At 43.6% G+C, this 17,753-nt stretch overlaps 1 protein-coding gene across 6 annotated transcripts in view; it reads right to left on the bottom strand.

Moving 5' to 3' along the window:
- The window catches only part of chchd3a (coiled-coil-helix-coiled-coil-helix domain containing 3a), a 59,083-nt gene that overhangs the window by 30,951 nt on the left and 10,379 nt on the right, over positions 1-17,753 (bottom strand). For all 6 annotated transcript variants that reach the window (XM_068721315.1, XM_068721317.1, XM_068721316.1 and 3 more), the window contains one exon: positions 12,686-12,866. In XM_068721315.1, the coding sequence (XP_068577416.1) occupies positions 12,686-12,866 (181 nt within the window). The remainder of the gene's footprint in view (positions 1-12,685; positions 12,867-17,753) is intronic.

The following is a 17,753-nucleotide window of genomic DNA, read 5'->3' as shown; positions in this document are numbered from 1 at the left end:
TGATTGTATATACTGTATATGCACACAACATGCCATCATATAGTTAAAACGTGTCCATCTCTCAGAAATGCTCCTTTACACCGCCCATACTTTTGGTTATTGTGTCATAGCTACTCTGGTTTTGACAATTTTCTGCAAGTTGAACACCAGAGAAGTCGAGGCTGCACATTAGATGAGACATTAGCCTCGGTCGTGTTTTGTGACAGCTGAATGCGCTCCAGACAAACAACTTGGACAGTCTCTCCTTGAAGGCATTCATGATGTTAGAGTTGTCTGTATGTGCAAAAGCTGACCGACGTAGTAGGCGGCATGATGCCAGATTGTTGGTTCTGGATGGTTACAAAAATTTTTATAGACAGTCCGCGCCAATTCCCAAGTCGTTGTGTTTGGCAGGTTCAGGCTTCACTCCAACACCAACTGTGTTTGACGCAGACGGGGAAGTTATCTAGTAGTAAGAAAGCAACGCAGACCAAGTGCAAGACCCTGTAGAGAGTGACAGGAAACACGGGGAGAAAGTGCAGGAATTCGACTATAGTAACAAAGGGTGCTGAATCAGTTACAGGCGCCTTACACCACCGGGCCACAGGGACGCCCCGAAATAAACTCAACAGCACGGCCGCCTTGTCACAACATAATAATGCAGCATCCTGGGCACCTCTTCACGGGGATTGATGCCAGTGGGGCCGCGAATGGTCACAATATAGTCAAAAGAAGCAGCGGTGCCATTAATCATTGAGAACAAGCTGGCTGTGGCTAAGAAGGTCCGACTGAAGCAATTACCTTCTGACCATGACGCTGTGAGAATTAGTCTATATATTGCATAGACTGTTTCCTCCTCCCTACTGGGTATGTGACGCGACCAGTGACTCTTCTTGCTTATTCTGTGGAGATGCTTAAAGGAATCCAGTGGATGTGGGCTAGGGTTAGCATCCTAGTGGAAAAAGACATTGAAGCCACAGGCTGCAGACAGAATGACTCTCCCGGGGGGGGAGAGCACAGTGAGTAATGACGCAACGACCTGGTGGGTCAAAGGGCTGACCTGACCAGGACAGGGACCGAGGGGCCAGGACAGGGACCAAAGGCCAAGAGGAGTCGGTGGCGAGTGTGGGTGTCTCGATGTTCGTGAGTGTATCATAACTACTGGCTGTTTAAAGGCGCATTAAAATGAAGTGTCCTTGTGGAGCCTGTAGCTCATTGACTGTGAACAGAGGTCAGCAGAGGGCTTGATCCGAACCAGCTGGCCTTAATGATGCCCAGACAGGGGGTGTCAGCCCACACACACGTTTACATCTCTACTGCACTCCTTCCAAATGTGTACGTGTTTAAAGAAGATACTCATTTATTTCAGAGAAGTATACAAACAGTAAAGTTTATCGTAATCATTAGCTCATCATAAGCTTGTAGAAGGTAAGTAGGACCATGGTAAGAAGTTCTCAAGATCGAAAAGTATGGACTACCGTTGGAAAAGCTGGAAGAGAAAAGATCGTCCGGTGAAAAGAAATGGTACGAGTGAGCCCACAAAAGGTTGAAGTCCTGGTAGAAACATGAAAAATCACTCTCCTTTCTTCTCTCAGACACTTCAAGCCCCTCGGCCTCATTGGAGACACCACCTCCACCACTCCACTGCCAGCTCCTTTGCTGAGGGACGGCAACAACATCTGCTGGCTCACAGATTGATTAATTGGCTGATCGGGCGCCCGCGGTGTAAACTGATTGATTGATCATCTTGGGGTTGGAGCTGCCTTTATCAAGAGCCCTGGGGAGCGAACCTCTGGAGGTCCCCAGTCATCTGTCATGTCCAACACACAGGGGGAAGACGAAGGAGAGATGAAGAGCTGTGGGTTCATTACCGAGACATGGGGGGGAGGGGGGGACACACGCATGGAGAAAGTCTCAGCCAAGGCGGGAACAGGGGGGCATGCCGAGAGAACAATGGGGACATGGGGACAAAGCGGCCGAGGACGACAGGAAGGGAGAAGATACCCCGGTGCTCGGAGAGAGAAAGATAGATCCTGAGCTACATGAGGCAGAAAGAGAAACGAGTGTGACCGAGCCAAGCACAACAACACCATCACCGGGGCAATCTTTTCCATATACCGGCAGGAAAGACAACAATTAGGATTAATTGTCTCATTTAGTTGGGAGGTTTTAGCACTAGTTGTGTTAATTTGCTTTGACATACAACCTCAACTCACCACATGCCTGTTTAAACAGCGAGCAGTGGGAGCACAGGGATTAGAAGAAGTGTGGAGGACGCAAGCGCACACTCATTCAGACACACAAACCAAAAAAATCCCTCCGCTTGACAGCAGAGGACACAGTGAACGACCTGAGAGCGGCGTATTGTCTTTGGACAACAGATGTCCCGAGGGAGCGAAGTGAATGAGAGAGAGAGGAAGAGTTGTTTCAAGAGAGATGGAACAACCGAGAGCAGAGAGAAGGTGAGAGGAATGTAGGAAGGAAATACATTATGGGGGAGACACGCAGGGAGAAAAAGAGACAGCCCGAGGATGTGTTCCTGACACCGGACCTCGTGGACGACTCGAGCCGCATGTGCAGAAAGTGGATCCTTACCCGGATCCTTCTGCATGGTTAAAAAAACACATCTTAGCGTATGAGCAAGTGACTGACTCCTTGTGTGATTCTGGCTGTGGGCATACTGTACATTCCTCAGTGCTCATGCTGTGCATCAATGCATATTCATTCCACCCAGCAGCAGGTGGTCTTCCCAGGCCCGATGAAGCCAGAAGGGGGCCACAGTCCGCCTTCAACTTCTGTCTATCGAGCCCATGTCAGCAGATTCAGGGTCACCTCTAATCCACTCCCCTCTTCAGCTGAATTCATGCCTCTTCCTCTCCTGGCTGCCATACTTACCTACTGTTAGCGGTCACCGACAGCTACATTTAAAGGAAAAGAGACGTTTCTGCTCTTAAGTCACAGGTTAGCCTTTTTATTCATAATTGGCTTGTAAGGATGATCTCTTCCACCGACATGACAGATCTATTTGACTTTTTTATGTTGTTTTTAAAGTGCTGTTTTTGGATTAGTTTGTTTCCTAATTGGAGTTTGTACACTCTGTGGATCAATACCTCTCGTCCGCTCTCTATTCATTCCTGTCTTTTAACTGCTTTCTATTCCCTCACCGCTTCTATTCCTCATCCAGATTTTCTGCCTCTTGACTCCCCTCTCGTCTTCGCTCCCTCCATATGTTGAAGTTCTTTCCGTCATTCAATCAAAAATCTCTACCTCAAGCACCATTAGCTGAGCCGACGGTTCACCACTATAGAACCTCATTAATGGCGCTCTCCTGTCAGAGCCAAGAGGAGAAACACAGAGGAAAGGGAAATGCCTGTCATGTTACACATCCGACATATCTACTGTACTGAGCCACACGCTCGTACGTCCAAGTGAAGTCAGGACGCTTACTTTTCCAACCTGTGCACTTGAATATGTGGCCAATTAAGTCTTATAGGACATGTGAAAGAGAGGATAAGAAACAGAAAGAAAATTTTGCAAAACTATTCTCAGACAAACTACAGGCTACATACAGGTCGTGAGTATTAAACTCCCAGATACTGTTCCACGAGGGATGGGACGATATAGGATCTTATCATGGATGGTGACAAAGAACACTCACAATAAGTGAATTTGGTGAATTTCCATAATCCAAATAAATAAAAAATAAAGCTTGATATAAAAATACAGGATTTATCGTGTAAGAAAGAACAGTCACACAATGTTGCCATTATTCATTCATCATATATGTATGAAAGGGGAACTTAAGATAAATTATTACCTTATTTAAGACCGTTTTTCACTGAAAAGGATGTTCACTAAAAGAAAAGGTGCGTGTTATCTGTGATATATATGCCATTTTAAGCACATTTTGATGATTATCAGGATAATATTGTGAGTCACAATAATTTGGGGCAGGATAATCATGAAATGAAACTTTCATATCATCCCATGCCTAATAAATTTATCATTTCAGCAATCAGAAAGGTTTTTATAAATGCAGTAACTTAATGCAGTAACTAACACATCAAGATCACTTGAAACAATATGCAGTAATCTTGTTTTTCATCATGATAGAAATGAGACGAACCAACAGACAAAATTGAGCCAAGTGCTCAAGAAAAGGCCCAATAAAGTAGTCAAATTGGAGCAATCACAAGTTAACACCACGGCGAACAACAGGTGGCACCATCATAAACCTACAGCACCAACAAATACTTTCACTGCTTATTTACTCCTTCTCACCCTGAACACCCTAAAATCCATCAAATCCTGTTAAAATGAGTTCAAACCTGCTACAGCTCACTCTTAAACAACATAAAATGATAATTACTTTTGTTGCAATCACTTTGACCAGAAAAACAAATAGATTTTTCACTAATTCTCGGTTGTACAGTTTCTGTAGGGGAGTCTGTAGCTGTAATGAATGGCTGCAATTAACATTCACGAGTAACAACCTCTTGCTGCAGTCACTAATGGGGACGCAGAAAGAAAAGTTCAACTTAAAACACTTTTTTGATTAAAAATAAAATTATTGCTTGGCCAGCAAGTGTAATTAGTTTCTGTTTAAACAAGTGAAGTGCATTCAATGCTCAGACAAAGGTGAGGAAGAGCACACAGCACAATGAGACTATTCTAGTCAGCCTTTTTTAAATGTTTAGACCAAATGAGGATGAATACATAAATACATTCACCACCCATTGAAGCCGAGGGAATAAATTGACTGTACGAGCTCCTTTCTTCAGAAAGAGGCTTTTCCTGACACCAGCATCCGTCCATCAATCGGAGCACTGCCCCGTCCCGGCCCTGCCGCCGCCGCCGCCGCCGGCCTCTCGCGGTGCCAATTAGCTGACAGGGTGAGGGCCCGGCGCAGAGTGCCGGCCACCGGCTCTGCCAATTAGAGCCTGACCTCCCGCCTAACCCTGATACTGGCACGATGTGTGGGCACCGCACCCTGGGCAGGGGTGAGGCACGGCCGCCAACATGTAAAGGACGGTCGAGTGGACACCCTCCCCGACGAGAGAGAGAGAGAGAGAGAGAGAGAGAGAGAGAGAGGCAAAGACAGGAAAAAGAGAGAGAAAACGGACACATGTATGTTCAGTACACGGTCAGTAGTGAGTGTAGTGGTGCAGACAGAATATCTGCTGATTTAAGTTGAACTCTAACAGTACACAAACATGCAATTCACGAGAATATACACAAAGACGCACTTAACTTTTACAGAACTGAGGGATGAAAGCTTTGTAACTTTCAGTTAATGAGGAAATAAACTGCAAACAGCTATTTGTCATGTTGTTAGTTTGTACTTTTTCCTGTGGCTTTAATAATTCATCATAGCTGAGGGTATATTTGTAAGGTCTCGTGTAAATGTAATAATCCATCCACAGTGACTGATTCATTTCCCCTCCAGACCCATTAGTGACTGCTTGTGAGATCTGTAATTGTAGCTCCCCCTCTGGGCCACTCAGTGAAACTCTGATGAAGCTGGAGAGCAGTGTTTAAGTCCATGATGTCTGAACTATTGTAGCATTGAACTTCAGTACAGAGCAGTCCAGTGCAAGAGAACATCGTGCTAATATCAGATAAAAGCATGTAGAACACGCCTACAGTTCCTTCTGGCAGAAGGATATATTGTGTATATTGATGTTTCGATATATTCAGAAATGAGCAGACATAATATTCCATTCTTGATTAAAGATTTGCATTTTTTTGTTTTGTTTTTAACAGCTAAATAAATTAATAGTTGACAAATTACTTAATTAGGAAACAGGTACGGTGACTGTTTAATGGCAGTAGATATGAGAGTTTATCCAAAAGACTTAAAGTAAAACTGCTCTGTTCAAAGTATTGCCAAGATCCCTATTTCACCCCCAAATCCTTTTGATATCACTCTGCAAAGCAGTTAAGGTATTGAGTCACTGATCAAATACATCAAGTCCCAGGGAAATGTAGACTTTCATTAACTGGAGCAACATTCTGATGGTCCTTGTTTAAGATGACTTTAGTTCTGGGTCAATCTGTGATTTAAGCCACATCACCCTAACGTCTTCCGTAATACATATACAGAGCAAAAACATTAGAATGTTTAGATTTCTTGAATTGAGTTGCATTAAGCCTGGCAGGGTTACGCTTACAACAGCTCAGAGAACTGGAGTCAAAGATAGGATGCAATTTGTCCTTGGTGAGCTGAGCATGTCCACAGTATACTGTATGTCACAGTGTACCACAACCTCTCTTTATCTCATTAAAAAGTAAAAGACACAAGGACCTATTCTCCCCCCCAATCTTCTCTATACTCTGTGATGTGGAAAGAAAAAATAATAAGTTTATATTTCTCTGTATTATTATATATTTTTTTAAATACCACCAACGGGCACTAATTCAAAACCCAGCACGTCTCCTTTAATACCTGGGAAATTAAATTGTGTGCCCATTATCAGCTGGGTCCAGTCTCCTGTATCTAAAATGTAGTACACAAGGGAGTACAAAAGACTTTCCACAAATTTTAAAAAATAAATAAAAAATAACAGGACTTTTGCTGGTGGCGGCAGTTTTCAGAGCGGTGGAGGGGAGAGGAGTGCTGGGGTGAACAGAGGGGGACTCGCCGCATTAGAAATGTTAAGCTTCTCCCAAAGTCATTTTCAAGCCAGCCAAGCATCAAATGGAACACAGTTTAAGGAAAGAGTAGGTACTGATTTTCTCCAGGAGCTTCGACAGAATGGACATGGTGTGTGTGTGTGTGTGTGTGTGTGTGTGTGTCAGGTAAGGGAGCAAACAGACATTCTTGGTATGCTGCATCATCCCTTGCTGTGAAACCGAAGATGGTGGAACATCGCATTAGCTACTAGTATAGTGTGCTAAGTGGTAGGTAAGTGTGTGTGTGTGTGTGTGTGTGTGTGTGTGTGGGAAAGATAAAGATGGCAACAGAGGGAGCAACAAAAGCATGATAAACTACGATTGATAGGTAGAACACTGCTCTAGATACCAGCACTGTTTTATTAGGCCTCATCTCCGTATCAGCAACCATTTCTTTCACATTGAACTAACTTTAGCATCAATGCTGATGAATAGTTTCTTTCCATTGATATTTTTGGTAAAGAGTTCTATTCAACTAACTAACAGGCTGCACCTTCAATAATGATCTATTGAGGGACACAACAAGTTATGGCTTTTACATTTCCTGATGGAAAAGTTAACGTTTAGTCTTTCCCAGTTTCTATAGTTTTGTCATATTACCTTTTTTTGTTTCTGAACACGTTTGACGTGATCGCCTACAGTCAACAGAATAAAAAATGAATTAAACACTTTTGGTTAGTTTTATTTCTCGGTTATCCAGGAGCAAATCTGATCATATCCTTCCGTTGCATATTTCTATACCTTATGCTGTGTTAGCTTGAGGTCTCAACAACAGAAAAAAGTAAATGTAAGATCTGAGTGTTTTTCGACCAGTTGCCAACAGTAGACGGAACCACTGCCGCCAGGTAGACCCCCACCTAGGCCAGTGTTTTGGAGCTCGGAAAGATTGATGACTCTGAGTTTGATTGAAAAGTCTGCCTCGGGTTAGAGCCGGTGTCTCGGTGAAACGCTGAGGCCGGTGATTGATTGGCCACTGGGCGAGTTTGGCTCCGCGGAGCACAGAGTCGTTGAAAATCAAAAGAGGGGACGGCAGAGCTCTGTGATTTCATTAAAAGGCAGATGTGTGGACTGACAGATGGCTGTGGACTGTGAATGAGTGCATGACTCGCGCGCTAGTATATCTCTCTGTCAAAACGCATCATTTGTCAGCACATAAAGACCATTATCTTTATATTGAGCTCATTCATTCCCTGCTTTTTTCCGCTTTGACTCCAGCCAGAATCACAGATTCCTAATTGAAGTTGCTGGTAAATTAAGCACTAATTGACCTGTTCTCTAATTACGGGTTTATTTCTGTGTAATGAGTCTGGTAAGTAACCCCTCGGTGAGGCCATCTTGACCACATAAAGCCGACAATCAGAGTTCTTCCACAGCAAGCTGCTCATTATATCACAATCATGGAGAAATGATTCTCAACGACCACATGATGAGAAGATATGGTCCGTCTTTAGTAGGTTCCCAAGTGTGTTGGTGACAAAACAACTCAGTGTTAGGTGTTGCGACGTTTCCTCTTTCCTTTTCAGTGTGAATTTGAGACTGACTCTTTGATATTTGCAGCCACTGTGATCTTGGAAGTGTAGCGCTCTCTCCTGCTCTGGACAAGCAGGCATAATCAGAATAAAGACTGAAATTCAAAATGACAAATACTTCACAAAACTATGGAGGCTCATTTAAATGTCATTCAAACAGTAATTGTGTCCGCTTGCTTTGTATCCAACCGACAGCCAATGAAAAAACGCAAAGAGGCGAAAACAACACGCAACTACACCGCTGTGCTTAAATACCAGAAACCTATTGTGCACGCCGCTGTTCCCCTTTCTTTTACTGTGGTTCCTCGTGAGTGGCAGAACACGTGTGAGCGCTGACACTGAACATGTTCCCCTCAGACAACAGAACCCCAGGAACCCAACAACGGTGACAACACACAGGCCCTGCCTACACCGCCGTGAAGTTTCAATTACTGGTGGACTTGGTGGCTGGCTACTGCCAGTCAGCCTGACAGGGAGAGGAGTGACTAGTGGTGGGAAAGCCTTAAGGACAAGCGCTCCCACCAGGGTGGTGGGAACCATCGGGGGCCCCGGCTATGATGGACTAGACACCCTGCGTATTCTATTCAAAAACACTACATTGTACTAAATGGCAAGTTGTAGATGCCTTAAACAGTTTGCTACAGGAGTAGATGTCATGTACATGACAAGAAAGAGAATAGTTGCATTCCTCTTATTTCTATTTTTATTTTTTCATGAAAAATGAAAATCATTGGCCGCGTTTCCAACAGGAAGTTCTGAACTAAAAGATTCCCTCAGAACACATTTGTCTGCGTTTCCAAAGTGCTCTAAAGACCTGACGAGGTGTGTGTATATATATATATATATATATATATATATATATATATATATATCCACCTTTGTTCTGCCTCACTGCTAGGACATTGACTTGTGCATAGTGTTTAATGACGCAAGTTGGATGGAATGAATGAAATGCAGAGAAGGAAACTAAGAGTTGCCCTCTCAGACCTCGCTCTCTTTAAAGTGTATTTAAATGAGTTGGAAAGCAGAGAAGCTTAACCGTTAATTGTTTAAATGTTTATATATTGTTCTAGTACTTTCAGAAAGTACTACCCCCCCTCTCCTGTGGTCCAATAATGGCTATATCTAAAACACTATTCTTTATAGCATCCTAAAATATGCTGAAATTAAAGGTTTTCCATATATTTTATATTATTTTAGCACTTAATAAGGCAAGAGTCAGAAGCGGTACACAATAACAATCAGAATGTAAAAATCAATAATATCTAAACGCTACCCTAACCCCAGTCTAACCCCACGTCTCGGGGCAATTCTCCCAATTGGGTGTCGCTGTAATTGGTGCAGCTATGGTTGTGCAGGTTATGGTCATTATAGGCGAGCGTGGGGAAGCATAACCGCTCACAGCACCGCTCTCATTGTGTGTGAAGTAGAGAGGAGGGGGGACGGGACTGTATGGGGTCCCGCTGCTCACCGTGACCTGTATCTTAATGAGGAGGACAAATCAATACTACGCTGGACAAAGAACACACCGGCAGCTGCAGTAGACAAATGTTTTTTCTGTGGCAATGAACATGAGAGCAGAGGCTCAGGTCAACTCACAGACACAACAACAACACTAAATTCTGACTTAATGTGTAACCTTCCTACAGTACTCGATTTTGAAGCACCGTTTTTCTGCTTTTTCGTTCTTACAGAAAAGCAATGTTTCCTACAGATGATGTTATAGTTTAAGACAGCAGCCTGCTTCAATACACTGTTGTTGCTGCTCATATTTTAAAAGCTCTCCTCCAGGGCTTCCTCGTGGCCTTGACAAAGTCCAGTTGGGGACATTTCTTGCGTGACATCCGTGTCTCTCTCCCTGTTTTCTGTTTCTCTTTTTTGTCTTTATTAAAACCAACAGAAACAACAAACAGTCCTCCACAGTCAGACAGATTGATGGATGACAGATGCAATGTTTACTCATGTAGTCGACGCCCTCTGAACTTTTTCACTTCCCACAATTGAAAAAAAAATACCCTTTATTTTGACACCTAAGCTGCTAGTGGGCTGAGATAAATCCAGCAGCCTCCAAAACACTCACCTGTTTCAGTGGTTTTAAAAAAAAAAAAAAAAAAGACATTTTCAGGGAACACTGGAGAATAATGTGCCACAAGAAGATTTTATGAGTTAATATTTGACTGTTGCTTTAAAGGAAAGTATATCTTTCACTTAGTTATCAATATCATTATAAGGTTTTTTTAGTGCAGTGAGATTCAGCCAACAAGCTTAATATTTCATGGAAAAAAAGAATGAAGAGACCGTCATAATGAAAAAAAAAAGAGTTAATCTTAATCTTATATTGTGATTATTGCTCAAGGACATAACAGTGTAGCCTCTAACATAATACATGAGGTGTTAACAGGTTTACTGGGAGAAGGACTGAACAAATCACCTCTGAAAGCTCCATCAGCCACCAGATTATGTGCTTAGTGCAGCAAACCACAACCTCCCCTGGAGCTCTATTCTCGATCAACTTATTGACTTTGCCCAGCAATCGGAACCACTTTCACCTTCCAATCACCGATGCCGATGTGCTTGTAAATAGAAATGGGATTTGTTGGGTAACTTCTGCATATTTTGAGTTAAATTTGACATCTTTCTGCTCTTGTTTTACCTTTTGAGTAAAAAGAAATAAAGTCTCACACTGAGACACAGAAAGACAGACAGGAGACAGGGACACACACACAGAAAAAACCTTAAAACATGTGTTATGTTTCATCAAAGATGAGTTCACTGTGGGTAGCGGACACACGGACTGAAATGACAATGGGTGGGGGGTGGACGTCTTGGGCAAGAGGCTGCCTTTTAAAAAAAGGGAGAAGTCCATTTCCAGTTGAAAGGAACGGTGGCTGTGTGGAAGCATCTGACTTGACAATTACACGAGTGGAGCGACCGTCACTGTGCCTCCACTGATAACCTGTCGGCTTCTATTAAAAGTGCAGCACTCCAAAAGAAGGCTCAAACTGAGGAGGTGATCGCACGGGCACGCTCACACAATTGTGAAAACAGTAAAAAAAAACAAAAAAAAAACTCTGACGACGACTCGAAATATAGGTTACAGACAGAGAATGAAGCAAAGCCAGTATACGACTGTGTTGGTATGCTCAGTCACATGCTGAATGCATCGCCACTGCAGTGCGGCTGTCTGTAGTCTCAAAGGCGGCTAATGGCCTGAGGTTAGCCCTGGGCCCACAAGCAAACGCTTCGCGGCGCACTGGAGGAAAAGTTCTCTTAAGTACAAGGAGTCGGTACTTCGGGAGTGTGCAGGCAATGACACGCACAAGGACTCTCCTCCTGCGACAGTTCAGTAGGGCCCACCCCCCCCCGCGGTGCTGCTCACATATTACTGATACAAAGCAGGTGCAACACGCCTGCCCTTGCTCCCCCTCCTCCCCTCATTTGTCCTCTCTCTTTCCTGATGAAAAACAGCAGAAATGAAATTACAGAAAACCTACAACTGCAACGGCTTTCTTCTCAGATGCTGAAGGGAATAACACTTTACATCATGTGTCTCCCTCGCCGCATTTTTTTTCCCCTCCCTTTCGTTTTGATCGGCGTTCCAAATGAGGGATCCCTCGTACACTTGTCCTGCGGCATCTCTCTCTCTCTCTCTCTCTCTCTCTCTCTCTCTCTCTCTCTCTCTCTAAAATGATTAATTTTTCTATTACGGCGATGAGCGTGTGAAATTAACTATATAATCAATAGCATAGGTTTGTAAACAGCAGCCGCACTCGAGGGAAAATGTGTTTTCTTTTTGAAAACAATACGCTGTGTGTGTGTGTGTGTGTGTGTGTGTGTGTGTGTGTGTGTGTGTGTGTGTGTGTGTTAAGGAACGCTCATCTGACAATGTTTACGAGGGCAATTTACCGAAAATAAAGACACAGGCCGCCCAAAATGAAGGCAGCTTTCATAATTCTGAAGGATGAACGTGCAGAGATATGGAGGACAACCATATCATACCACAAGATGTGGATACAGCAAAGAGGGGTTCTTTTAGAATCGACTTAAACTGCGCTCTGAGTTTGCATTATGTAGATTAAGCTTTGAAAATAGCGACGATAGTGACTGTGTGTGTGTGTGTGTGTGTGTGTGTGTGTGTGTGTGTGTGTGTGTGTGTGTGTCGACACAGTCAAGACAGTTCTATGTACTACAGCTCAAAGCGATGCTCAAACACTTGTCACTGTACCAGGCGTGACCTGTCGATTACATTAAATAGGTCCACCCCTGTGTGTCTGCGTGATAGAGCAGCAACGTGTGAGCGTAAAATGGAGAACCGTCTTTATGTGAAAATCACTCGCATCGGCGAGTCCACGCTCGCAACGCCGTGCAGTTAAAATGCTCAATGCCGGTTTGATAGTGTGGCGCGCGAAAACGTATAAAACTGTTTGACAAGATGAAATAAGATGGCAAAGTTCACAATAGCGTGCCGTACATCAACGCGCGTGTTTGTTAAAAGCCAGACTTACATAGAGTTGAGCACGGAGCTTCTCGTCCTCAGTGGCGATCCTCTCTCTTATCACAGCCTGCTGGATGCTCTCCTGGCCTGCGGCCCGCTCCACAGACAGGATCCTGGACACCTCATCCTGCACCATGGACTGGGCCTCATCCTGAGCCCGGGCTGCTGCCCGGGCCTTCTCCGCCTCAACCCTGTGGAGCATCAACATTTGACATGATTAAAACACGTTTGCACCCATTTTCTAAATGTTATACGTTCATGAAAAACACAACCTCATATAACCTGCACTCAGGGTATAAGAAGAAGAAAGCACCTCACTGTACACTACAATATATATATATATATATACTGTACGTACTACTCACTATTCTTTCTCCTACAGCTATCTCTATAATGCATGACTTGCTACTCAAATTTTTAGTGTACAGTGTATTGTGCTGTCCACAGTATGTTGTGCATCACCTTTACGTACCATATGGTGAACCATAAGCTCTTTCTGGCAAGTTTTGCAATTTTGAACTTTGAAACTAAACACTTTTCAAACAACACAGGTCCATATTGCTCAAACTGTTAAGATCATCTTGTCAAACACAGGTAGTGAATGGCTCCAGGGACATATAGTAAACATTATTTATCGAAGAACACCCACGTTCATGTGCCTGCATGCTGCAATGCTGCAGTGTCTCCCAAATGAATTAAAAGGCCAAAAGTACAGTGCCAATGAAGCATTGATATAGGCCATATATTGTATATTGATATTCAACCATAATGTCATCCATACACACGTCCGTGCTATTCCACTGCTTGCAAAGAGGAGGCAACACTGAGAAGTCAAAAAATAAATAAATACCACAGTCAGCTGACTAATTGACATTTAAGAGGAATCTGAATATCATTAATAGACAGCGTAAGCACCGTTTTCCCCAACCCAGTGAAACCCTGATGTAGACGGAGGCAGCTCGCTCTCTGCAAGTACAGGACCACCATTTGAACCCTGTCGCTGGGTTCTCATAGTTGCCTAGCAACGCACTCCCTACCCGGCGTCGGTGACAGCGCACTTGATTGGAGAAGAGAAGGAACGTCTCCCCGAAACGCTGAAAGTCTTCCTCTGCTAGGAATCAAACAGTGGTGGCATGAGGGAGAATAAACAGCGAGCGCCTGACTGAATTATGACAGACTGAGTAAAGATGGCGAGGATCTTAATAAACGTCTGCCGAAGAAACACAGAGACAGCGGTGAACGACAGCCTTGATGAGAAGTTAGCTGCCTGACAGTGATGGCGACTGGTTTAGTGATCTATTCCCCAGATAGCAAAAACGTTTCAATATTAAATTCCTTTACATTCACATGAACCATCTGTGATCCATCCATTTTTAAACCACAATAGTTGTTATTTAATGGTGAATTATTGAATTACATTTGTGTCTTCTGTTTTTATTTATTTTATTTATTTTTAAAGCTGCTTTAAGTCTTTTAAAAAAGGTGGATGTATTAATGAACACTTGAGTTAAATGCATCACTCATTCATCAGGTCTGTGCGTTTTGATAATTTAAGTGCCTCATCCTGGTTGTCAAGCGTGTGGCATGTGGCTTCTTCTCATTTTCTTGATATTATATTATTACTGTTATTACTCCCACTGATCCGTCAGAGTGAAAGGTTTTCATCTTTTATTCTATTTAAAAATAAAATCTCATTCATCCCTCCACTCACCTGTGAATACACTCAACATTCAGACAGGGAGGAGTCGTGATGGACAGATCGTTCTAACTGATCACCATTCCGATGCCTTTGGCTTGGAGCACATGACGGGTAGGGCTAATAAAAATATGTCTGATGTCTTAAAGCTGCCATTTGCCCCGCAACACCACTAAATGTCAGGGAGCAAGGGGTGGGGGGGTGGGGGCGGACGAGATGGGGAGACGGAGGGGAAAAAGACAGGACAAAGAGAGCGAGGACGGAGCGAAAGTGAGCGGTGGCGACATGACATGTTTGGCCCTGAGGAAGTGAAGCAAAGAGGGAGTGAGGCAGAAAGAGAGAGAGAGATGGAGGGAGACGGAGAGAGACCAGCCATGTCCAGTCTCACAGTCCAGTGGGCTGCACACGTCAGCACACTCCATCCATCATCGGGATCGGGCTCCGACTCCGCTCTCGCTCTCGCACTCGCGCACACACACACACACACACACCTAATGGTCTTTTACAGTCACCATTTCCCCACAATCAAAGCCTGCCTGCCCGCTAATGCACCAAAGCTACCTTTACTCAAGAAGTTTCAGCTAATACTACAGCAGTAGTACAGCATATGTATGAGTGACAGCATACAGTAGGTGCTTTATTGTTCAGAAATGGACTTTGTTGGTCCTCATGCGGATGAGCAATCAGTTGACCTTTTGTAGCATGGAATTTAGTATATTTATAGTGATTATTACTACAGTATGAGGAAAAAAAATATTCAAAATTCAAAGCAAATTCACGCACACTGTGTCTGATGAGGGTTTGTCACAAAAACTTTGTCTGCACTCATTAAATGATTTAAGTGCTGAATGTGTGCACATGTTTTCAGGACAACCGGCATTCTCCTACGCACCTGTCAGCAACACTGACACTCAGGAGTGCAAAAAGCTCCTTTTGTTTACTCGTTTGGTTGTCGCAACGGAACAACAGACATGACAGACAGCGAGGCAGAAATGAACCACACTAATTAAGAAAGAGGAAAAAATACCAAGATGCCGTGATTTTGTTGCGGATTCAAAGAAACGGTTGAAAAAGAATAAAAACTGAACATTAGCTTTACTTATCACCTAAAAGTAAACTGATGTCAACGTTATGGCGACTAAAAGCTACAACCTGGACAAGTGAAAGAAAGAAGGAGAAAACAGACAGCCTTGCAAAAAGAAAAGTCCCCTCGACTGACTTCCTCACAAGTGCTAACCCAAGCAAAGACTGCTATCACTAGCCGGATGCTATCTGTCTGCTTCACCTCTATTGCTTTCCACTCATTATTGCCCTGTCCCTGGGATATTGGACGCATTTTTCATTCGACTGTAGAAGATTGGCACTGGGTAGGAGAGGGGGGCTTTGAGGTAGAGGATGGAGTCAGACAGAGAGGGGGGGGGGGGAAGAGACAGCACCTATGAAGGGCAAAGAAAAAAAACATATTTTCAGAGGACGAGTGGATGATGTTTGGCCCGAGTGCTGGATATAAAATGAGGGTAATTGTGGCCCAGTACCCTGTGTGTTTGATGGCTCAGTGGATCGAGCTTTGGAAACACACACATGGAAAGACAGCAAGGTACCATTCAACCAAATAAGGAGTGGGGTGCACTGTGTCGGGTCTGTCCGGAAAAGTGACTCTGTATTTTCAAGAGAATACTGAAAACAGAAATACTCAAAGCTATTTTAGGACACCGTTCTTTAAAGCCGACAGAGATTAGATCTGTGGCAGTTTATATGAAAAATGCATAGGTTGAGTAGCTGAGATACTGCTATTTGGGGTTAAGTGACTATAGTCAGGGCATCAACAAAGGGAAAATGCAGACATGGTGAAAAATGACGGGCGCTCAACACTGCAGGAGCTCAAATCTATTAAGCCATCATCACCTGTTACTCCACAGAGAATCATTTCAAACATCATTACCCTTGCACAAATAAACACGTCTTCTACCATTTCCACCTCTCCCTCAGCTCTTCACCCTATTAATGTCGTCTACCTGTCATCTACAGGTGTGTCTCAGTAACGTACCGTCCACCCGTCTGCCTGGCAGGATGGATTCTGACAGACCTGTGAAGACTCGACCCAAGCGCCTTGAAACAAAAAGCATTTAAAGGCCCAATGCAATATTGATGTTAGGAATAATGTCGCTGAATGCTGCCCATGAATATTTTATGGGGCCAAGCACTCTCCATGACACACACACACACACACACACACACACACACACACACACACACACACACACACACACACACACACACACACACACACACACACACACACACAGCTATGAAATGCTGGGGCCGTCGTGTTATAATGAAGTGTGTGTGGGGAACAAAGAACAGTACAGGGAGACAATGGATTTTGAAGAGCCCCCACTCTGCAGAAGGAACATACAAAGCTATTTTGCAATCCGCCCACAACTATGAAGCGATAGCCAAGATGTTCTTAGTGCTACGAGCAAGCACACCGTCAAAAAGTGGACATCGTTGTCACTCTCACCTCTGTTGTCTCTTTAACTATCATACCTCATGCATAAAGCTCAAACTACCAGCTTACAACTATTTAATTCACTTAAGACTAGTGTGAAATAGGTTCAGAGGCCTGATGGGTATTATTCTGTATAGCTAACAGGGTGTGTTATGGAGCTTAAACACTGGAATTATATGAGAAATGACTCGAAGTTTGTATTGAACTCCTTCCAACTGATACCATCTGTTCTGCATAAGACCAGCTCGAGTAATAGACGAGCCACAGACGGTAGATTTGCTCGGAGATTGAGTCAATAACCATTACTGTTCTACTGAACAGGTCAGCAGCAGGCTACAGGACTGAACATGCTGATCATTTATTTTTTCAAAGCGGCGTGTTTTTCTAAATGTACAGTTCACCGACTGTTATTCCGACACTTAAAACGGCCTTATACGCTGGGGATGTGTGTGTATATGACCGGGCTTATGAGAGGCAAGAACCAGAAATGCTTTTTTGGGAATTAAATCTATCCATGCAAGTAGTGAAACATTAAGACGATCATATCACACACATTATAGATATCACAAGTAGGAAAATGCAGCACAGGAAAATGTACAAGGTGTGAAATGTTTACTACTGAAGCCTCAAGGGTTACATGTGGGTCTTGGTGCACGTATAGTATTCTATATGGTTACTAAGGCATTGCAAGGTGTAGCTACTAGTGTGTTTGCAGGGTAAAAATAGACTGTTGTTGTTTCCAGGTGTTTGCTCGCGTTATTTGCAGGGTGGCTAAGGTGGTACTAGACGGGCAGTAGCTGGATGCTAGGGTTCATCAGATGGTTATTAGCTGATTGCTGTGGTTTTCTATGTGATATTTAGGGTGTTGTGAAG

Source organism: Cebidichthys violaceus, unplaced genomic scaffold, assembly GCF_023349555.1.
Source record: "Cebidichthys violaceus isolate CVI_PGR_0920_01 unplaced genomic scaffold, fCebVio1.0.p SCAF_27, whole genome shotgun sequence".
NCBI classification, from domain to species: Eukaryota; Metazoa; Chordata; class Actinopteri; order Perciformes; family Stichaeidae; genus Cebidichthys; species Cebidichthys violaceus.
Note: the sequence above shows the minus strand (reverse complement) of the source record. Positions and strands in the feature narration are given on the sequence as shown.